We start from the raw sequence: 24388 nt of genomic DNA on the forward strand, positions 1-24388 counted from the left end.
TTAGCTTTAGCTTAGCAGCAGTCTTTATGCTGGCTGGTAAAATCCAGGGTATTGAGAACTACACCATGGGTCATGAAAGGGGCGGGGGAAAATAAAACCAAACGCTTCCTGCTGACCTTTACTGAGAGTTGAAGCACACACGGCCTTCTTTCCAGTTTCTTGAACGTCCTCCTGCAGAGAGTCTTCTGCAAGGCGTCACTGGAAATCAGCTGATGGGACAGAAATAGAACTGCCCTACACACACAAACACACGCCAACAGACACATACGCACAAAACAGAGCTTTCCCCTCCCCATCCTTGGGCCATGTATTCATAGCGGCGCTAATTAACAACTCAACACCAGTGACTGGTGAGGAGAGCAGAGACAGAGGAGGGAGAGATGCAGAGGGAACAAGAGGAGGAGGAGGAAGAGGAGGGAGGGAGTTCTTGGACTTGCTGAATAGTTTATGCGAGGCCTGAGGCGAAGGCTAACCCGTGCATGTGTATACGTGGGGTTTCTGTCTGTGTCATTGTTTATATTTGTGCATGTGTGCTCATTTGCACACACGTGTTTTGACAAGGCCACGGCTAACCCGCATCTGGCTCTCTGTCCCTGCCGGCCCCCCGGTGATCACCGAGGGAGACGAGGCAGCCACAGATCAGCTGGTTCACACCACTGTGGCCCCTGTGGTCACTGTCTGCCACGGCCACATGCTACCAGCATGTAAAGGTGACTTTTTTCCATAATGTAATAATTTCATCACCGTATGAAGGCAATGTCATCTCGTAAAACTTTGGTCCTGATCAGACGCATTGTCTCTCTGCACTGAGTGGCTATAAATAGGGCAGCTATGAAAGTGATCCTATTTATAGTCTTAGTGTTGTGGAGTTAGAGAGACCCTGCTGGCAGACACTGAGACATGTGAGATGGGAGATTCTCCATGTAGTTAAAAAAGATTTCCCATGTTTTATATAAGAAATTGATCTTATTCTTTAAGTGATCTGTTCCAGAGGTATACAGCTTCTCACTTCCGAGAGCATCAGTCCAATTATCAGTGGGAGGCCTCACTTCCATTTCATTGCTTTTGGCGGTGTCTAGTAGGATTTCTGTGATTCTAATAGAATGACTGTGTGCGTGATTAGATTGTGAGAGGTTGCCTAAAAGGCCTTGATGACTCTTAGGCTTCAAAAGTTCTCTTATTTTCACGGGGAGTCTGCAACCGTCTGGCTAGCTACTGCTTCTAGAAATCCCATAAAGTTTGCTGAGAGGAGAAGTTCCACATTTAGCTTTTGATGGATGTTGAATGGCGCTTCCAGATTAACCTACAGTGTCTCACATGACAGGTTTCTTTATGCATTCTGATTGGTGGAGGAGTTGTGAAGCATGTACCGGTTCTCTTCAGGAGATTGAGTCATGGTGAAGGATTTTTCTGAAGGTGATCATTTAGAGATGCTTGTCCTTTGTCTTTGACATGTGTTGAGACCCAGAGCTACTTCAGGTGGTAAACCTATCAATTTTGCAGGCAAAGGTATAGCTAAACTCTTATTTCGAATGTTTTTAGCAGATGGTTTTAGTTGTGTTTTACGGTGACCACTGATAAGAATGTTGCCTGGCCTTGTATGGTTATCAGACAAAAGTATCCTGTGAGAAAGACTAACTTTCTTTATCATTGTTAACAGTTTTTAGTTGCTTGTTTGTCACTTCCCTTTCACATCCCATTGGAGGTGATGCATAGCTGCAGTTCTTAGTACTACTGACACCTGGCCTGTTACAACTGTGGTTTTTCAGGCTTCGGTTACAGCTGGGACATTCATGGAGAGTTTCACCCTTTTTGGAGATGAATGGGTTGAAATGAATATAACTTATACACTGCTTAAAAATGTAGTGTATACAATACACAGTATCTGTTGGTCTTTAGGGATATCGGCCTGTCAAGCCATGATGTATCAATGTGTGAATCAATTGCACCCTGCTTTTGTTGCAAATGAAAGCGACAACAGGTGCACCAAACAGGCAACATTGAGACACCCCCAAAACAAGGGAATGGTTTTGCAGAAGGTGACCATTGCTCTCTTTATTCCTTCTGACGGATTTTTCTCGAGCGATGATTTCGAGAGCTCCTGTAATTTTTCTGAGGTGGTGTTGCAACATTATTTGTTAAATGCTAAGAAATGTGACCAGCAGTTGGTACTGTTGAAGAGTTCTTATTGAGTCATGGAGCTTTTTTCTCAGTAGCCATGATTTGTCTTATTAGGTGAAAACGTATGTCCTTCATCGAGCCGCACTGTGCTTGTGTCCAAGCAGTCTTGTATTTTTAATATTCGCTCTCCCTTTTACCTCTGCTTTGGTCTCAGTAGCATTTCTCTTAACAGCTAAGATCAAAGTTAACCCTATAATCGTGTAGTTCTAGTGATAACCACATGACTTAATATCTAACCTTTCTGAAACAGCAGCAGAACACACGGAGTCAAAAACAAAGCTAAAAAGAAGCCAAAAAGAAGTGGTATTGAGACTGGTTCTCTTCTGGTTGATGGTCATTTGGGCCAAAGCTGGACTCACCTACTGCAATGGTAAGTGTTGTGCGGACCAAAGGTAAGCTAAGTTAAGATAGCCACACTTACCGTGAGTCAAGACCAACAATCAAAGCTCAAATTTATCATCGTTTTCTCACAAAAAAAAGTCTGATATCCCAGAACAACAGTGTGTGATCTTTATTAATATATTGGTTATTGAAAGAGAGTTTGGGTAACTGAAGTTAAGTGTGCAATGATGTCCTACATTCAGCAGCTGTTAAAGTTGGTGCAGCAGAGAAATTTAGGAAGAATCCAAATATTACAAATCATTTTTGTTACCAGTGGAAAAGTGACTCTGAAAGCTCCTCTGAAATACTTTGGTTCTCCTTCACAACCTGTGTTCCCAGCCATGGTGGCTGACCCCCGGGGACGCAGCAGGCACAGGCATGTAATCAATGAACACACAGCAGAGTGAACACAAAGAGCATGTCCTCACCTGAGAGGACGTCTCTTCCTGTGTCTTTCCGTAGTGATTATGTTTTTATCGGTGTGGTTAGGGTGACTCATGTATCTGAAGCTAAGTCAAGGTTAAGCTTATGCATTGGTGGAAAGTGTGTGAGTCAGGGGAGATGGATCTGGCAACACACACTCACGAACACAGACTGTATATAAAAGATGTCACTATGATGTCACCCATTGGTTAGCGTAGTTCCAAGCCGAGAGTTTTCAGCATCATCCAGTGTGGCTGTTTTTGTTTATTGAGACAAAGAGATGGATCCGACCTTGACCCCAGGCAGCACGTTCTCACTCCCGAGGTGTAATATTTTAAGCTAGGTGACAAATCGTCAACATGTTACGCTTCCGGGCACCCAGCACGTTCCTAAATGACCAGATCGGAAAAATGAGGGAACATGAGAACCATTTGGAATCAATCCACACATGTTTGTTCATTTTCCTCAAATTGCTTTGGAAAACACTATTTCATGTCATTAAAGTGCTGGTTAAGGTTAGGGCTGGAATACATGGCTGGAATGTGTTTTACCGCGGGAGGTCACAGAGATGGGATGTCCCTAACATAGTCATCTCAGGCACAAAGAAGCGCCACCCACCTTCTGCTCAAACCTTCTGTTTGTAAGAGGCAGCCAATCAGAAAACATCTGGATTGAAATGAAGGGGAACTTCAACAGCTTGTTCAACCAGATAAACCAAGCCCGAATATAAAATACATAAAGATTATTTCCTATATAAATCATGCAAAGCTACTTTAATAGAGTCTAAAGGTAAATATATGGAGCTGAGCAGAGTAGGTCCCCATTCATTAATTCAGATTAAAATCCACAATAGTTGCAGTTTGTTAGCTAATAGTAGCACGTGCAATCAGAAAACGGTCACTGATGTGGATAAACTTGGAGACAAGGGGGACGAGAGCCTCCTCAGCTGAGCTCATGATTTAGGCTGAGAGCACAGATTTATTTATATATCATGAGCCGCGTCGTGCATCTTTAACGGTGCACGTCTGCTGAATGTGTGGAAACGATAGAAAAAGGCTGATGAAACTAGGGCTGAACGATTATGGAAAATAATCTAATTGCGATTTTTTGCCCCAATATTGCGATTGCGATGCGATATGCGATTATTTTTTAAGGTCTTTGTCTTCTGTATTATTAAACAAAGACAAGCAATACATCATATAGTATGGCCAATACTATATTACATTAATTTTAAACTGTTCTTTCCTGGAAGACAGACCTCTGTTATGATGACATGAGGTGATGCATGAATTGATGACTGACATTTTTATTTAACTTCTTCAATCACAACAGTATATTTGAACATACACAATAGTTTATTTTTAGCTTACAAACATCTGAGCATAAAGTGCTGACAAGGAACCCTGGTGTAAACATTAAAATGAAAGTCAGTACAATGTGCAGATTGCAGAAATATACATAAAAAAAATCAGTGGCTTTACCACACTCAGTTTTTCGACATCTGTGAACTACTAGACAGTCATTCAATTAAAAAATAATATTAAATAAATAAAACTAATAAATAAAAAATACACACATCTTACTGATCTTTGCAGTCAGTAACATTACACATAAAGTGCAAACATAATAGCAATTGTATAAACACACACACAAACACGCCTTTAAAGTTTAAAGGCGTGAAATTGGACGGTCTAGTTCTGATTAGCGTCACCGCTGTCTCGGTGGAGTTTAATAAACTCGGCCGTCTGCTTCTTGCTATCTAAAATATAACCAGACACTGGCGTAAATTCTCGACTGTCTCATACTTCTGTTTAATAAGTTTTCTGTTTGACGTTTAGTCAGCTGTGTGAAAACCAAGGAGGAACCCACCCGGGGGATTAATAAAGTTTTATTTTATCTAATCTAATAACTTTAATCTCAGCCAAACCGATTTACTCACGAACAAACAAAACACTGAAAAAAGCCCAACAATAACATTTTTAGGTTGTCTAAGTGACTTATATATCACGTTTAACCCGAGCAGCGAAACTCCGCGGTGATCTGAAAATGATGTGCCGGGAGTTGTGCCGTTCTCGGCCGCATCAGTAACCCTCGAGCTCCCGGCTAGCTGTCGAGCTGGTGGGTAGCAGACGCCTCTGAAAACGTCGAAGCACTTTTGCAAATATGGGATATCTTGATAAACCGAGCAGATATTTGATGTTTACACAACTACTTTCTCGCCTGAAAATATGTTAAAAGTTTATTTTGTGACCCAGAAAGATTAGTATGAGTAATTTTAAAACTTAGTAGCGGCCGCCATTGCTGGAAACTGGAGTTTGGCTGGGCCGCGCTATGAATTCTGGGATATGGTAGTAATTTGGACAGCCTTATAATCGCAGTATAATCGCAGCCTTTGCGGTTAGAAAATTGCACTTGATCATGTCGCGATATTATCGCAAATGCGATATATCGTTCAGCCCTAGATGAAACTGTATCTCTAAGAACAGAACAGCTGGAGCACCGACACCCGCTGACACCCAGCGCTTGATGCTGCTGCGTTACCATGACAACCTGCTGCGTACCCTCTGTTTCTGACAGCTGTTCCCATTGCGCCCATGCTTTGCTCAGCCCCTGGACTCACGTCGGCAGGATGGATAGCTTCTTGGGGTCAGGGGTCATGTTTATGACGTTGCTGCCGTGGAATCGTCATGTTGGTTTTTCATCTGAAATACAGCTTAGGGTTTAATTTTGGAAAATGTCCATTCAACCATAAATTAAAGCTTAAATTGAAGCATTTTTAAGTAAAATACATGAGCATATGAGTATTTTTGCAGACATGCGCAGACACTTTCTATTGGAAGCATGTGATGTTTGTATCCGTCCTCCTCTCATTATCTATTGAACCTTCAAGGCTTCATCCTGTTTTCCTCAGTCACACACAGCCAATAATGGTGATGGATTAAGAGCTCAGGATCATTGTCATCATGCACTCTGAGAAAATAAAGTAACTTATTAAGAGCTGAGCCCTTAACTTAGAGGCTAATTTTATATTCTTTTATAGGATTTATAATTTCAGATTAAACATAACATACCTAAATGATTATCTAACGAATAATTTAACCAATTGATTTGTCATCTAACCTCAACATTAATGAATAAAAGCAGTTTTCATTCAGCCCTCCTGTGCCTGTTTCAGCCATTTCTCGTGTGAGCTGATTGGCCGAGATGTGTCCCAGACCGCCGGACTCCTCCCCGCTCCAACTGTGCATGGTGGCAGTCTGCTGCAGCAGCACTGTGAGCCACAGACAAGCAGAAAGTCTTCAGTGAAGAAAATCACGGCCGCGGCTTTGACAGTTTCTATTCGACATTCTGTTTTTCTTTATTTGAGGACGACTAGAAATTTTTCTGAAATTGTTTACCATTTCATCCGGATATAGTGCCTTTTACTTAAGACTGACACAGACCTTTTTAGAGAAAGAAGAATCGTGTTGAGGCACAGCAACATTCTTGGACTTTGATTGGGTCATGCTGGAGGATAGTTATCTCTTTGATTATTTGTACCATGAAAAGCTGTTGACAACAGATCAGGTGTTATGTTTTCAACCCGTTTCCTGCCCAGCAGCTGACATACAGAAAGCGATGTCTGCTTACAATAGACCCAGGTAACCAGTCTACACTAAGTGTATTTGAAGGTCTTTTAAATGTATTTATTATTAAGTTACCTCGAGATCTGGGTGCTTGTGATGGGTGCTGTTTCTAAGCTCACAGCTCTGTTACCTCAGCACTGTTTCCCACACATACTTTGGTTACAGTTGAAGTTTTGTACCACAGGATAAGAAGCTGTCTGGAGACCCAGCTGAATGATATCGAAACCACCACAACAGCAGTTTGCCCTGTGACCCAGCCAATGGGAAAACAGAAGATGAGCAGGGGCGGGGCTTGCTGGTTAGCATGGACTAAACTGTCAGATTATTGAAATTATTGATGTTTTTCTCTTAAAGTTGTGGCTGAGTGGGCTGTCCAAGTAATGCCTGTGTGGAAAACACAAATCAGTGTGGAGCGCTCAGCGCCCTGATGACCAGCAGGTTTTCCACTTATCCCGCTTTATTTGTGGGTTTCATTCATTTGTCATTTTCAACTTTGTCAAGTGTGCAGAAGTGTGAATTTCACAGTTTTTGACAAATAGCTCAGCTAAAACGTCGGTGTGTTGCGAGAGCCCTGAATAAAGTTTGTTTGGTTACACAAATTGGCTGCAAATGTGTGAATGAAGCCATCTCCTTCCTGTCTTAAATCTCTTACTAAGCGAGGTAATTAAAGTCCCTGTCTGGGTCCCATATATGCGAGCCATGCTATGCTAATTCAGTATTCCTTTGACACTTCTGTGGAGACAACATTGTGGGTGTTTTCACATGGCCTGATTTGCAATTCACACTCGGGTTATTTCCATCACTGGCATCCTGGGTAGCAGGGAGGGAGGAAGTCTGTGAGCCACAGAGCGCAAAACTGAGCTGAAGTTTCACTTAATTGGGTGTATGATATTTTTTTTTTCTTAAAGGGACCTTTCAAGTGGAGCTCTAATTGCCACTTATTTTCCTTTAACTGAAACATCACTTTCTTTTTCTGAACGATTTATTTATTCTAAGAATTATTCAGTTATTCAGACATCCTTCAACATCTTCTGGTTTGGTGTATGGATAATTAGACATCGAGATCTCTGTGAAGAGAGCTGGTGAGTTAAGAAGTTTAACAAACTAAAGTTCATGATGTACCACTAATGGGCAATCTTCCACTTCTGTCTTCTCTCCTTTCAGAACACTGCACAAGCAGTTTGAGAGCTACAAACAGGAAGTGCGTCGCATCGGGGCCGAGACGCGGCGCCAGCAGACCCAGCAGAAGGACGACGCGCCCACCTGCGGCATCTGCCGCAAGACTAAGTTTGCAGATGGCTGCGGCCACCTCTGCTCCTACTGCCAGATCAAATTCTGCGCTCGCTGTGGAGGGCGGGTCTCTCTGCGCTCCAATAATGTGAGAAGCCTCTGAATGTTTTCCTTCGTCCTCTCGTACTCACCTCATTCCTGCTGTATACGATACACGATCGCTCCTTCTGCTTCTGTGTGTTCGTCACGTCTGCTTTTTTTGTTTCCTTGTCACACTTTGGTGAGAACAAAGTGTATTGGAAGAATGGCTTGGCACGAGACATAGGTGCCAAGCCAATCTTCCAAAACAGGAGCCGATGGGAATATTAGGTTTGCAAGTATTGAGTGAAACCAACAGTAAAGCAAAATGTTGGGCACAATCACACTAAATTCTAGGCTAAAGTATAAATTTTTAAGATAAAATTTAGTCTGTGTAGTCGTGCATGTCAGTACCAAAGATATAAAGATATATATATCTTTGTGCCCTGGTTCTGGTGGTGCCACGTGAAGAGTCAACTGATAAACAGCTTGTCTGGGTAATATCGTTTGTCTAAAAAAGAAATAAAATGCCAAACTAAAGCCAGCAATGCACTAAATGCACTGACCTGCACCAAGCCTGGGCTACAAGCTAAAAAGCAGCTTATTATAATTAAAGACACAGACTGTATCACCACGTTATCTCCATTCATGGGATTCATGTTGAATCAGTGTGCCTTCCAGCCATAAACTAAGCATGTTTGTGCTATTTTAAGACCCGGCCCCTCTTCCATCCAAGCTTTCTCTGGGCTCTCCTCCAACCCAAGAGAGAGGCCCACCTTCTGGTTATCTTACCTGACCATGAGCCCTCCACCCTTGGCCTGCTGGTTCCCAATCTGTTCAGTATCCGCCCATCCCAGCTGGGCCTGGACTCCCACTGGCACCACACGTATGTAGAACTCAAAAGGCCAGTCAAAAAAGGGGCTAAAGATAGTATCCCTGCTGGTACAGCCATTAATATTACTCTAACAGCAGGCACACTGCTTCACGGAAGTAAAGAGAGGAGGCTAGTATCATTTATAAATACAACAAATACGAACTTATTTGGACTTCATATAAAACCAGACAATGTGGTCTTCTCGAAGAACTTCATGGTTATACATTTAATTTAATAGAAATTTTACAAGTGAAATTTCAAGGTGCAAAATCTTTTAAATATTATTTTAGGTGTAACTTCATGTCTTTACTGCTTTGATCTTCTTGCTGGAGATTTTTGTTCATTTGTTTGTTTCTGCATTTGTGCTACTTTTACATAATGAATCAATTAATCTATAAACCTGCCTAATTAACTGGGGTTAGAAGACATCAAACACAAAATCTGCTCATTAAATGCTTCATTTACAGTTCATTAATAGATATTTTTAGAACATAATTTTTCCCCTTTATTTTTCTGGTCCGTCTCTCCTAAAGCTGATACGCCATTTTTCAAGATTCTTTCTAAGATTTGTTTTCTATTTATTTTAAACTAAAAGTTTCTGCATTCACAAGACAATTTCATTAATAAGTCCTTACAAGGAATACGCAACATGCAAGTCGTGCTCCACTTCTTCTCTCTATTTGTGTATGTGCATTAGCGAGCGTGTGTGTGTGTGTGTGTTATGTGGGAGTGATGTGTCAGAAGTGACGCTCTCATGGTCTCGGCAGTGCTTGCCTCTGTCCCGGCCCGTTTGTCCAGTCATGCAAAATAACAGCATTAGGAAAGTGTGAGATTTGTTGCATCACATAAAATTTTCTCCTGCCTACAGACTGCTCATTTACTCCACATGAGCAGAACACTTTATTTTCCTCCAGGCAGAAGTTTGTACCTCAAAATTACATTTAGTGCTCTATAAATATACTGTATGCACTTCATCACGTGCATTTTAATGAATGCACTACATACACTTTAAAAGTGAGCTGGCTAGAAACCGGCTTTTTGTCATTAAAAAAATACCACAGTACAAAGACGAGTACTAAATGTAATTTTAGAACATTGCCGTAAAAATACTCCATAAACCATTTTAAAGTCAACATGAAGTAAATATCAAAAACCTGTTTTCTGGGGGATAATTTTAAAACTGTACTACAAAAACTGTCTGGGTAAAATATCACGCTGTACACGACATCAGTATGTTGCACTTTCCTGGACATAATTTCACAGCCTCAAAGCTAGAGACTCTTTTGACAAAAGGACAAGGATGCATTCTCAGCCATACAGGGGCTCTGCAAAACTATAAAAACAAAATAATTAGGGAGAAATTATCAGGAAACAAACGTTTACTTGTTCATAAGCAGCTTAGTGTAATAATTAATTAATTCTGATTGAAAGAGCTGTGTAGTGCTGCCCTGTGCCCTGCAGAAGGCATCACAGCGACACACAAACCACAAAGCTTAGCCTCTACGTGACGCTGGGCGCTTACTCTATTAGTTTAATGAGCAAAATATTTTGGATTTAAAGGACCTGAGATTGTTTGCAGTGCATAAATCCAGAAAATGGGTTAAAAGGGAAGACGTGTCCAAAAAACCAAAACAGTTCTCTGTGTTGCTTTTAGTGTAGGAGGCATGGCACATCCTGATCCTGTCGCAGGTCACGAGCAAGCACGTTGCATGCCGCCGCAGCCTAACGTGTCAGCAATCACATACATGTGCGTGCTGTTGTCTCCGCTGCCCTCAGACTCTGATTATGAAGTATGTGAAATAACTCTGCAGAATGTAACTAACAGATGTTTGCACCACATCCTCTTTCTCCTTTTTCTCCTCATGCATTTGCCCTTCTCTTCTCACAATCTGTCCGCTCTTCCACGTCCCAACTTCACCTCCTCTACTTCTCCGTTCATTTTATCATTTATTTCTCTCCTTTCCTACTCCGACCCACCCCTTCCTCACTTTTCTTGATTCTCCCTGCTACCTGGACTGCATGCCACAAAGGAGGACAAAGTGGTTAGCATCCTTTTTTCTTTTGTTTTTTTCTGCTTTCTCTATGTGCTGTGAACGTGACGTCTGTACTACTCGAAGGTAAAGGAAGGAAATGCTGGCTGCGTTTAGATCTGGAGCTGATTTCTATCCTGGAAATATGATGCAAAACCAAATAAGTTCAGTTTCTTACACATTGGTGTCATCTGTCATTTAAAAAACAAGAAAACAGCAGTATCAGATGCAAGAGAGCAAGCTATTGGGTTGGAACGTAGCCAGTATTTGCACAAATCCGCTTGTGGATTACTGACTTAACTGAACAAAGGGAGTCTCTGAAAGTTCATATAGTTTGGTTATTTCTCTGAGCCTTTACTGTACCATCCAGGGTGGAGACACCTGGAACTGTTGTCTCCTCAGCGGTTACTCTCTCCGTATAAATCCTGACTAACTCTGTTTCCATTGTCTGTCTCCTCCCCCTGCAAAGTGTCTCATAGTGAAGGACAGGGTAAGACTTGCTGGACAATCCATGGATTTTGCTGCATGGGTCACAACTATTGTCCCCTCCTCCCACACACGGGTCTGTGCTCATTCGCAGTTTCAGAAGAGGATTTCAGACCCGCCATCGGTTTTAAGAGTTCCTAGAGGAGCTGGCTGGTGACCCCGTATTAGCACTCTAATTCTGAGAATGAACGCAGACCCTGAAAAGTAACTGACAGGCAGAGCGAGCATGAGCCATGACATAGGCTGTCTGCAGGGGCGTCTGAGCCATCCTGAGCCATCCTGAGCCATCCTGACCCCTCTTCCTATGGCTGTAGGCATGGCTGTGCTGTGAAGGGGAGGAATAAATATTTAGATAAAACAAAAAGGGGGTCTGGGAGATTGGCATTTCAACTGGCATGCATATAAGAATGCGAGAAAGACCTTTTATCTGCATAATGAATGCACACTCATGCCTGTGCATGCTTTCCCTGCCTGTGTGTTTGAGACCAGACCAGCCTTGCCATGGGGAGACGGGAAGGGCCCAGGTATATTTATATATTTATATATATGTGTATGTTCCAGTTTGTCCTCTTACCACTTCCTGTTAATGCTTGGTCACTGCAAACTGCTGCCAAAGTGTTGTTACTGCCGAGAAATTCAGAAAGTCAAAGCCAGTGAGTTTCAGTTTTTTGATGTTGCACCTTCCTCATATAGAACTGAAGAGGATTCATTGTTTTACAGTTTAAAGCCTGAATAGAAATCAAGAGAGGTGACCCCAACAGCTGCGGAAATAGGACTATAAATCATAAATCTTATGGCGCTTAAAAATGGCCAGTCTTCTCGAGCACCTCTGGGCTGTAGACGTGCAGCAGAAACAGCCATCTGTCTGCAGGACATGATACACGATACCTATGATTATTATAGTCTGAAACTTGAAATAAAAAGGCAGGATGACTTAGTTTTAAACAGTCCCCAGGTTGATACGGAAACCACAGCGAGCTCTGCAGTGTGATAAGAAGCTGGTGTGTGTTTCATGGCCCTCTCTTTGAAGCTGCCCTGCTTTTGCTGGTGCTATAGCTTGTTAATGGCTGAGTGTTTGTTTGTGTGTGTTTAATGTCAGCTCCAGATGGCTTCCAGAAACTGAACTAACTGCTGACAATCTGTCTGCTTTGTAGAGGCGCACTGCCTCCCAGTGGAGAACAGACAGGCTCCTAACACAGACACCTGACATCTTCCAGTGCCAATGAAAAATGCATTTCGAGCCACGTTAAGGCTTTTCCAAACTATTATATGCACTCTTCATTGTTCGTTTTTCTCTGATCTGGTTGCAGCTGTTGTGTGCGTACATATTTGTAAGCATTCAGTGAGTTCGTGACCTGCGAGCTACTATTAACACATTCAAACTCCTACACACCGATACTACCAGTGCTAAATCTTTGTCTCTCAGTGCGTCGTGCTCACACTGCTTTTTACCAGAAGGGCGGAAGCACTGCATAATCTCCATCATGTTTCTCAGTATAGGCGACTAACCTGCTGCTCTCTCTGCACACTTCACTCCTCTCCTCTCATACACGACTCAATCTGCAGCCTGTGTAACACGCGCGCTTTCTCCCTGCTTTAATTGTCTCAGTTTATGCCTTTTCTCTTTTCCTGCTGATACACCGACACAAATCTGTACACCCTTTTTTTTTAGATATAAAACAGTTTATCAGGCAGGAAGGTTTGACACACATCCTGGATTTGAAAGCTGATGGCTATGTCCATCATGCACACTGTGCAGCTCTAATGACTTCCTTGACTGGATACGTCAGTGTCAACAATCTGAAAACGCGTCTTTAATGCTTAAAGTGATTTGTTTCAGCTCCTATTATTATCATCCTCGCTGGAAAGTGAAGGCCCACGTAAACAATTCAAAGAGTTTCTTGGACACACTTTGTGTGGCTGCTTCTACTGCTGAGTTCAAAGAGTCCAACTGGGCAAGAAACAAGAGCAATCAGCAAGCAGTCAGATTTTAAACAAACCTCAGGGTTAAAAGAGGACCTCTTGTTCTTTTCCTATTTTCTGCTCCTATTAAACATGGTTGGGTTTCACGCAGTGAGGTCGCTCCTCATAAATCAAGCACAGAGATATAAGATCTTCAACCAACAGAGAAATCGAGTTAACTTTGCTGGACTTTACTGTGAGAAAAATAGCAGATCAAACAGAGTTTAATCAGAAGAATGATGTGAAAATCAGATAAACGACTGACAGGAGCCAGAAAAAAGTAAACATTTTGCTACATTTCATATCCAAAATGTGAAATCCAAATCTCTCTCTCCTCTATGTTTGCTTAATTAAGATCTCAGAATGGCTCCAACATGAAAAAGTTTTTTTCTACTCTTCTGGATGTGTGACATCAGCGATAGCAGGTCTCCTTATATGGTCATCTGAAGGGACCGGTGGGGTTGTGTATTAATGCTGTGCAGAACTTTGTAGATCCATTGTGTACATGTTGTAGTTGTGTTGTTGGTGGACCTCTAACTTAGCCTGTGCTGTGGAGAAGACAAAATAAATGCACACAAAGAACTTGTGAAGTGAAGTGAAACCAACTGCCAACTGCAGCCATTACCTGTGCTTCCGGTGGGCTTTTTGGAGGATTTTTGGTTCTTATGTTGTTTTGTTGATTTCCCCCCCTCTCTTACATACGTAGAGCATCATCGCCATTAATGTCAGGCTCTGTGTTGATGGGGGTTTTTTCAAGGAAGGCACACAAGGACTTCTGTGTTGGCTACGTACCCATAATCTTTCCCTTTACTTAAACAAAGTTGTATATAAGCTGATTACAAATGCAGAACATTAGTTCAGCTGTGGCTGTGAGCACAGGAACCCGCTGGTCTTTAGTTTGCAAGATCCAACCAATCAGTAGAAAGTTGCCTTAAACTGGAATTGAAGGGCTGCACCGAGGCCAAGTATGAGACAAACAAGGATTGTTCTTAACTGTAAATCAAGCAAAGCTAGTGCGGTAGAAGAATAAACATATGCACTGGAAATGAGGACAACAGGAATGCTTGGTGAGCACATGCAAGGTTTTTTGGTCACTCCAATAACAATGTCAGCCATAGAAAATATTCCCGTTGTTACACTACTGGTTTGCATCACTGTCTTCTCTAATGCAATTAAAAAATGCACTTTGTCCACAGACACTGCTGCGTTTAGTGCACAAAACACTTTCATCTTTTTCATTTAAAATGTTGTTAAACTGGTGAGAAATGTATGTTGGGTTTTTTTCCCAAACGTGCGTGAGAGGAAACGTGACCACATTGTGTAATTTTGCTTAATCTTATGTGGTTTTAAAAGCTCTTTTTAGCGTGGTGATGTAGAGCGTGGTGAGAAAGGCATTTCAAGATCGGAAGTGGAAAACTGGTGTGGATTTACAGCCACGCCACCTTTGCTTTTTCCTTCAGTCTTCCTCACCACAGAGTGGGTCTGGCCTGCTTACAGACTTGATCTACAGCCTTATTAGTGGAAATGGAGCATTATGTCTTCGCCGGTCATCGTTCTTCTCACCATTCACGATTTACCATTCCCCGTGAATGATGGCAGTTTACACTCAGCACCGCCTCGTATGTCATCCTGTCGAGGCATGTGTTTGTGTTGAAGGCGGGGTCGCTGCGCACACTGAAAGCCCACTGCGTCTCCCCACTGATCTGCCATCCCCAAGGCTCCCATCTATTCTGCCCATTTAAGGAAAGCTGATGTTCGCGCGGTTCAGGCCTAAATGAATGCTTTTCTCGTCAAATGCTGCTGCCGCCGCCGCCGGCCAAGCTGATGCAGCGATGCACGCCTTTCCCGTTTTGTCAGCAGATGGGCGTCCCAGACGCCGGGGGTGGGAAAAGAAGAGGGTGGGGGTGGAGAATTAGAGACATAAGAGTGACAGGTGTGCCGTGTCTTCATTTGTCAAGTCAGCCAGGTGTGTCAGCCAGGCGAGAAAGTGAGGAGAGATTAGAAAGAAAAGAAAGAACATGGAAAGAGAAAAGCCAAGAGAAAGGGAAAGAGGGGAAATTAAACCAACAGAGAGGAAAGACGAGAAAGGTGGAGGAGGGAAGAAAGATTTATTGATAAGAAATAAGGAATGGAAATTGGAAAGGAAAAGAAAAATGCAAAAGAAGAGGGGAGAAAGAGGAATGAGGGGAGAAACCAATGAGAGGAGAGAAGGGCTGAGGAATAATAGGAAAGAGGAAACAGAAGTCAAAGCTTTGAGAAGAGAGGGAAGGAAAACAGAGGGCTGGGTGGAGGTATGAAGGGTAAAATACAAAAGACATTTGTAGAAAGAAAATAAGGAAAAAATTGGGATACACATCAAGAAAAGGAAATATGAAAGGGGAGGATAAAAACTAAGAACAAGGAAACCAGGAAAAGGGAATAAAAATGGAAATAAAAAGAGCAGAACCAATGAAGCCAAGAAAGGTTAGAATGGGAAAGAGATCAAATTCAATGAATAGCAAGGAAAGAAATAGAAAAAGAGAAACATGAGTGTTGTAAATAAGGAGGCAAAAGAAAGAAAGGATAAAACAAATGTGATGGAAAGCCGAACTAAAGGTTAAAAGAGGAAAGAAACAGAAGAAATGAACAGGAGAGATGAGACCATGTTCACGTTCTTTTGAATCCTGCCAAAGCTGCAGTCAGGTTATCTGTCAGGTGACAATTTTATCTTTTTAATTTTTGTTGTTATTGCCTTTTAGCACTAAACACACACACACACACACACACACACACACACACACACACACACACACTGCTTTGTAGCCCTTTCCCTCACTGGCTTGTCTGTGTGATTTGGTTACCATGGAGAAGCACATTTTTAGGCAGAAGGAGGTTGACATTATTACACGACAGAAACAACAACACTGCCTACACACGCACACACACACGCACACGCACACACACACACACCTCGCCTACAGGCAGTCGCCCACGCCACACTCTTCCAGGCATGAAGGTTTGAGAAGCGTCCTACATACAAGTCCTGTAATGCACATCTGCACAGACACGTCCTCACTCCGCGGCATCCAGTCAAGCTGCGACATGAACCCGTGGTGACACCAGAGTGGGCTGCGTATGGACGGAGAGAGCTGATTGGAGGGTCTCACATCATGCTGTGTCTCTCTCACGCACACTCATTATCGGGTGTATGTATATATCTATGCAATGACACACCAGCATATACACACTGACACACTAATTCCCCTTACGACATGCTTCAGGCTATCTAGGAACACAGAGTGCAATCACTCCAGTAAAGGATTAAATGTATTACATCCCCTTTGTGTGTGTTTGTGTGTGTGTTTGTTTGTGCGTGTGTTCCTATAAATTCTTTATTGTTTACTACCCTCCCCCATCCATGGTGCAAGGTTTGAAGCATACACAGAGGTGTGCTTTGATAAATGTCTCTCTCTGGATCCAGAGCACACTGACATGATGATCTAATTTCAGGATAAAGCTTGGGGATGAAAGTGGCAACAACTTGCGAAGCAACGCACACTGCAGATGGTGCTGAATGAAGCTCAATAAGTGCTGAAAATGCTCTGTCCTGATTGGGGTTGGGTGGTATCTATTTTTTTTATGCCTTCATGATTTACTGAAATTTTACTGTGGTATGCATTAGGTTATAAAATAATAATGTGTTTTCAAAAAAGAAAAATGAAATCAAAAATAAAAGCAAGACTGTATACTTCCACTGAGGATAAAAAACCAACTCTCTCCACAACAGGACGAACTGAGTCTCTCAATCCAGGGACATTTTTATCTGTGTTTGTCGTTTGTGATGTTAACAGTAACAGTTTTTGCTGTGTCAGACTTTACAATGATGTTTGTGGCTTTTTGCGCTTAGCAGTCATGATGTAGAATGAATGGAGGAAGTGGAAGGGGCTGAGAACACAGCCGTGTAGTGCATCCATCTCAATGTTAGTCGACTCTTATGAGCTGGAGAAGGCCTAGCCCATTATTGTAAGGGCAGTCCTGGTCTGCATTACTGATGTAGAAGCTCCAACTGTCAAGGGAGACAGAACGATGGAGGCAGGATGTGAGAGCCATGATAGGGGGTCCAATAAAAGTCTATATTCTGTCTTCACCTGTTTGACTGTCTAGCGTGCACGTTGAAGTCTTCAGGTGATCGGATGTCAAGGCTGGGGTCCATGCACAGAGACCTTGTCATGGATCATCCTGTCAAGGGGGGCCTGAGGCCAGAACATGGGAGTGGACCCAAATGCAGACACCAAACGGAAAAGCCATAAGATATTAGTAAACTTTATTGCGAACACAGAGATTAGAAATGACACGACGAGGGTACGTAGTGCAGAGTCTCTGACATGGAGGCACTGGGAAAGAGGGCGTCTGTAGTTCTGAGAATGAGGAGTTAATGCAAGGAGGAGAGAGGAATATTGATTCTGCGGGCTTGCTTACAGGTGGATGTCGTGAGGCTCTGGGTAAGGCAACCAAGTGAGCGTCCGAGAACTAACTGCCGCAGGAATGAGGACACATTCAATCTCTTATATTTAGTGATGCAACGTGGAGCAAGTTCACGGGAAAGCGATTTCAGAGGAATGTCATAGCGGTGAGCCATACCTTTTGTTTTGGCTCATACCTGGGAGCAGGCATTAGATCTTAATCGTTCTGTGTAGCGGCACTGACGATCCTCCCTGGTCCAAGTCCAGATGCATTGGACTTGGACCAGATTAAACCGCGAGGTCAGTCTCGACTTATGGGAACAGGAGAGGTCAGTAACCTAGGGAGGCTTCAAAGGGCAAAAGACCAGTTGCAGATGAGGTAAGTGAGTTCTGTGCGTACTCTACTCAAGGAAGATGTGAAGACCAGGTTGCTGGGTTTTGTGTAGTGATGCAGCAGAGAGCTGATTCCAGAGCCTCTCGGTTTGGCCATTGGACTGAGGATGGTACTCAGAAAATGGAGGCTGACCATGGCAGTGCAGAGCAGAAAGCTTTCCAAACCTGTGAATCTTCATAGGAATGCTGTGGAGTCTAAAAAACATGATCAACAGGAAGCTTGGCAGTCTCTTAGGCAAAAGGCAGTTTATCTAGAGCAATCAAATGAGCTGATTTGGAAAATCTGTCTATTATGGAACAAATAACTGTTTTCCAGGAAGATGCAGGTAAACTGGTGACAAAATCTAGTGGAATGGATGACCATGATCTGTGAGAGGGTATCAGTGGTTGGAGCAATCATAACAATCATTGTCTTCATGCATGCTCAATCATCCAGGTAAGGAAATCTCAAAAGGTTGATTCTGTTCATCTGGACATTTTCAGTTGGAGAAACGTTTCGTCACTCATCCAAGTGACTTCTTCAGTCTCAGCTGACTGCAGGTTTCCCCAACAGGGGGAACTGGCAGGACAAGGCATCAGGCTTGATATTCCTGGAACCTGGACAATATGAGACTGAGAAATTAAAGTGACCAAAGAGCAGAGACTAACGGGCTTGGCAGATGTTAAAGTCTTTTAGCAGTTCTTAGATAGGTTACATTTTTGTGGTCTGGCCAAACAGTGAAAGGTTGCTCAGTTCCTTCAAGCAGGTCCCGCCATTCTTCTAGAGCCAATTGACTGCTAACAGCTCCTGGTCACCCACATTATAATTTCACATCATAGGAGTAAGGCAATGCAAGAAGGCACAGGGTTAGAGCTTACCTTGGGGCCCCGAATGTTGACAGTATGACCCCCAACTCCAGAATCTGATCTACCGCTTTACTGAATGGCTGTGAGGTGTCAGGGTAGACTGAAATGGGCGCAAAGGTGAACAACTGTTTTAGCGTAACAAAAGGTGGAGGTGAGGTGAGTTAGCGGTGCGCTACCTGGCTGTAATTCAGAATGAAATATTGGTAGAAATTGGGAATACCAAGGAACCAAGGCGGGGTGTAGAGACTCTTCAAGGAGACCAGGGTCCAGGTAATTGAGCTGCAGGAGAGTGAAGCAGGGACTTGACAAGGAAATTGGAGACACAAGGAAATTACAGAGCATGAACACAAAAACAAGAAACAATGAGGCGTGGTTACCACCATGAGGTAGCTGACGAACTGGCCGGAGAATAGATGGCTGCGCTGGTCTTAAATATAGCCTCGCTGGTGAGTAGGGCAGGTGAGGAACCAGGGCTGCGCCCAGACAAACAGGACGGCAATGTGAAAATACCAGATCCACTCATTCGGATCCTGACACATCCATGGCTTTTGGTTTTTATTTTTTTAAGATGGACCAACATCGTTTTTGCATTTTTTGATGAAGTCACTGATGTTTCTATTCAGAGACGTAAACATCTACCAGAACGGTCCTGCAGGTTGGCATTGGATTTTTTAGAAACCATCAGTTGTTTTGTTTAACTTTTGTTCAAAACTTCTAACACAGTGAAATGATCCAGCTCCCCAGACGGGGACGATCTTACCCGGCATGTGCAGAGTAAGTTTAAGCACTTCAGCTCATTTCTGGTTGAAAAAAGTAAAGATTACAGTTGGCGCCTTACCAAAAAAAGCTGGGATGTAGGTGATCTGAAGAAAGATTGCCACAGTGCCATCACAATTAAAAGTTGGTTTAACATTTGGTATCAAAATAATAAGATTTGGCCATTTGGCAGATGTTTGTTGGGTTAAATGTTACACATCATGCACATTAAGGAGGGGAGGCATGGTGCACTATAGGTTAAAAGCTATGAATTGTGAGCTGGCATTGTCAGCTGATGATGAGTTGTATAAGGGTGATGGGATTACTGGGCACTGCTAATCTGATGCCCCTCCGCTGAGGTGGAGAAAGACACAGAGAGAAAGAGACTGTAGTGTGTTGCTGGGCGGCTGCCCGACAGCTGTGGGCCGTGCGGGCAGCTGATTTACTTTAGATTAGTCTGGACATGCGCCAACTAGGATTCAATCAGGCCATGATGAATGTGCTTTGGCTCACTGAGAGCTAACTGCTAAACTGACTGCTAACAGCACACCTCACTGCCTGTCAAGGAGGGGTAACATTTTGGGGCTTTCCAAAGGTCCCAGAGGTGTTTTGTTTTCACTTTGTGCCAAGGCTCTGCGACGTAATACAAAGGACCACTGTGTTTCCTCTCTGCGGTGGATTTATTCTTCGCAAAATAAACCGGCGGGATTATAAATACGGAGGGAGATAAATCCTGTTTTTTTTCGTGCTGTTGAAGTGAGGTGATATTCTGTAGCCATGGCTACATGTGAGTATTTGATGTTGTCTGTGGGTTTGATTTAGATGATAAAGACTGGGATTTAATCATTTTTTATCTTAAATCGGTGTAATCGTCACTCTTAATTTGTAGCTGGTTTTAACAGTTGTAAGAATGATGGCCTCATGGAGCAAAAATGTTTGAACTTTCATGTGACACAGTTAGAAATCACAGTTCTATGTGCTCTGTATCTCTATTATTGTCTGGCCTTATAACTCCTATATTAGATCTTTTGTTATATTATCTTCTTCAATCCAGAAAAATATGCATCTTAATAAAGAAGAACGCTGCAGTACCCATGAAGGTGTAACAGTTCTGTAGATGAGATCATGATGTCCACGTGGAGCCGCTGAAGCCCGCTTAGTCTGTTTTTTTCCCCCTTTCAGTTCTTGCTTTTAAATTAATCAGCAAACTGAGGTATGCTTCTAAATTCAAATCATAAAAATATTATCGATAAAATTAGAGCTGTTTTAGAGGAAAGCATGATCTTTTACGGGACCGTCTGACCACAGCCTCCAACAAGCTGTGTTTACAGAAAATAGATCAAACAGCAGAGTTTATCACATCATGGTGCTCTTTAATATTTTATTTGTTTTTGCAAAGGATGGAAAGAAGCAAGTATGGGACTGGCATTTTTTTATATTAGAGTTGGGTGTTTGTTGATACACAAGCAAGACTCTTAATGTCTATGAAAAACTGATTCTGCTCCAGCAAAGTTAAAAGCACATTAAAGTTCACCTGCGTTGTACAGATGTTTTAATGCTGCAGATTTGGCCTCCTGACATCAAGCAGGTCACCCACAACCCATCTGGAGTTAGGGGTAGGGTTTGGATAAAGTTAGAATCCACCTATTTTTATGGAATTATGGAAAGTTAGATGCTAAGAAAGTTTCTGAAAATGTACCTTTTAAGCATGTTGCCCATCCGTCAAACTAAAAAAAAAAACCATTTCAGTGCTAAGCCCAGATGTGTTGCTGGTGACCTGGTGGATGTTCAGAGGTGACTTGAAATGAGTTTGCCAAAATCTTCTTCCCTTTCGACCTTTCCAGGTAATGTGGGTATGCAACCAGTGCCGTAAGCAACAGGAGATTCTCACCAAATCAGGAGAATGGTTTTCGGGGTCAGGGGTGCGGCCCGGGAGCCTGGGCACCTCTTTAAACAATCCAGCCACGGGAGGTGAGGCCCAACGGGACAGGAAGCTACTCCGCTCCAGGTCCCAAGCCCCACCGTCCAGCACCAACGCCAACACAGGGCCACCAGACGGGACACATCCGCCCGGCAGTGTCACTGCTCTCAAGGGTGCTGACACCATGCCTGGCTCTCGCTCTCAAAGTGAACCCCCAAGAGAAAAGTGAGATTCCTCTTTATTTACAACCTTTGCCTCTTTTCATTTTTAACATAGGAATTGGTGAAAGCTAGCAGTACTGCAGGATTCAGTTTTCATGGTATATTAATTTGCTGAAGCCCTTGTTGTGTTTTTTAATCCGCTATGTAGCTCTGAGTCTGCAGTAGCTTAACCAGAGAAGAAGGTAGGTCACAGGCAGGTCTTGAGAGGTCTTTGACTCAATCCCTTTGTTTTAATTCTTTGGGTGTGTTAGGTAAGAATTCATAGCTGTCTCATCCTGGTTAGTAGTTTTTTAATCTGTTGATAGCCCTTCGTGACTGAACTAAGAAGATTTTGAAAATAAAAAAAGAAAGAATATATAAAAAGCACAAAATATTTCTGTCAAAAAGCATGCAAAGAATGCTCCTGTGTTTGTATTTGCTTTTATAAAATAACCTAATTTCTTTTCTCATTTAGGAAAAGGCCAGTTTCTTTCCATGAGCAAAACGGTAAGGGAGGCATGGGACGTGGTTCTGCCCGGAGACCAGCAGACAAGTTGCATTCACAGTCATCTCTGGACGAGCGGATGGGTCCCGGAGACAGAGGAGAGAGACGGTTAGGAGATGGAAGGCGGCTGGAAAAGATCCACTCTCAGGACTACGAGGACGGGGATGAAAACCTGGGTCGTTCAGAAACACACCGCAGGCGTCCAGAGGATGAGGAGAAGAGGGAACGGCAGCGGCGCGAGGAGGAGTTTCAGAACCGCTATCGCAGTGACCCCAACTTGGCAAGATACCCAGTCAAACCACAGAAGGAGGAGCAGGAGATGCGCATGCACGCCAAGGTGTCGAAGGTGCGGCATGAGCGACGACACAGTGATCTTGCAATAAATGAGGTCGGACTGGGGCCTGGTGAAGGGGGTGGGGGTGGAGGCAGCACAGGAGAGGTGCCGGAAAACCGTCTTGCCAGGAGGGGTGGAGGTGGGGAAGGAGACCGCAAGGCCCTCATGGAGAATCACAGGGCCTACTCCGCAGATAGGACCGTGGGGGTTGTAGGTGGGGCTCCCCCTGCCAGTGGAGGGGGAAGATCAGGGTCCCAACTTGGGGGACCTGTGCCTTCAGACTGGGGTCCAAACAACAGTCGCCTGGAGCATGGACCCCAAGACGGAACGCGGACATCAAGAGAGAAGGGTGGGGTGGATAACCTGCTGAGGAAGGACTCTCAGGGCTCGGACCAGTCGGAGTCTTTGCGGCCACCCCCTCCACAGTCATACAAGGGCAAGCGCGGAGTCAACAAGAGGCAGATGTCCATCAGCAGCTCAGAGGAGGAGGGCGGCTCCACGCCCGAGTACACCAGCTGTGAGGACGTGGACATGGAAAGTGTCAGCGAGAAAGGTCAGTCAGGCAGATGTGCTTACTAAGCTGAACCTCTCCTTACACCGTTAGCCACCATCCATTTCTGTACATTAGAAACTTTTCCTTACTTGTTGAGGCTTCTTTTTCACTCACGAGTCTTCTCATTATATTTTGCTAATGATCTCTGGCTGGTCTTATCTAGACCACACGTTCATACTTTGTTTCCTCATGTAGTCCTCATTCTGTGTAAATGAAACACACAGGACTTTAATGTGGTCTCTCCTGTATTGTCATCATTGTCAAGAACCATGCCGACACTGTGTGCCCGGCGTGCTCTGAGCAAGATTAGAGTCACAGCAGATCTGATGACTAATTGAAATCTGATCTACTGCTAATACTCTGGGGGACAGACAGATCAATAGACCGGACAAGAGATCTGCCACAGTTTTTAACCACTGTTGATCAGATATAAGGGAAAATAAAAACATAATCTCACACTTCATAGATATATTTTCCACTGCATTCTGCATTGGTAGTGGAATTACAAACAATGTGAGAAAAGCCAGATATATTTTGACCCCCAAGATTACTCTAAAACCAACACTTTCTAGTTTTGGACTGTGAAACTATATGATAAGCGATAGGATAAAGTGCCCACCCAGCATGCAGTGCATTACTATCCCTGTGTGTCATCTACACCTCTGTGCTGTGGCTAAACCCTGCTGCTCTCAGGACAGCTCTCATTTATTTGGAGAGTCCCTGTGATTTAGGCCAGCAGATTTGTGGAATTAGGTCAGTGGCTCGCTGGCTATGTAATGCTTTGCTAACAGCCAGCTGCAACAGCCAACCATGTCCCACCGACTAAATTCAAGCCTGGTTGCAGTTGCACGCTACACGATTTCTGCTATCTTCTTGGCACTTATGGATTTCCCCGCACTAACAGAAATCAAGGGCTGTGCTAAAATAACCCACGCAAGAGTGTTTGGGTTCAGGAGGCAGAGTTACTGCATCAGCTTATCTCTCACTGGTCAGTCCCAGAAGGATGGTGTTCCAGATGTTTTAATCCAGCTTACTATAACTCAGGGACTGGTAATGTGTAGATGGTGTGGATTGGGATTATTAGCTGTTTTAAACACTCTTTAGCTAGCTGGGCCTCAAAACAGGATGTATCCTTTTACTCTCACCATCTCTGGCAATAAGAAAAAG

General features: G+C 43.4%; 1 protein-coding gene across 4 annotated transcripts in view; it reads left to right on the forward strand.

Moving 5' to 3' along the window:
* The window catches only part of rims1b (regulating synaptic membrane exocytosis 1b), an 87963-nt gene that overhangs the window by 19279 nt on the left and 44296 nt on the right, over positions 1-24388 (forward strand). For 2 of the 4 annotated variants that reach the window (XM_085355217.1, XM_085355218.1), the window contains exons 2-6: positions 7776-7989; positions 10824-10835; positions 11293-11313; positions 21553-21854; positions 22305-23221. In XM_085355217.1, the coding sequence (XP_085211343.1) occupies positions 7776-7989; positions 10824-10835; positions 11293-11313; positions 21553-21854; positions 22305-23221 (1466 nt within the window). The remainder of the gene's footprint in view (positions 1-7775; positions 7990-10823; positions 10836-11292; positions 11314-21552; positions 21855-22304; positions 23222-24388) is intronic. The other 2 variants (XM_085355216.1, XM_085355219.1) reach the window with 1 other exon arrangement.

The sequence above is a fragment of the Diplotaxodon limnothrissa genome, linkage group LG6 (assembly GCF_057381915.1).
Source record: "Diplotaxodon limnothrissa isolate DT_005_m linkage group LG6, D_limnothrissa_male_GT1.1, whole genome shotgun sequence".
NCBI lineage: Eukaryota > Metazoa > Chordata > Actinopteri > Cichliformes > Cichlidae > Diplotaxodon > Diplotaxodon limnothrissa.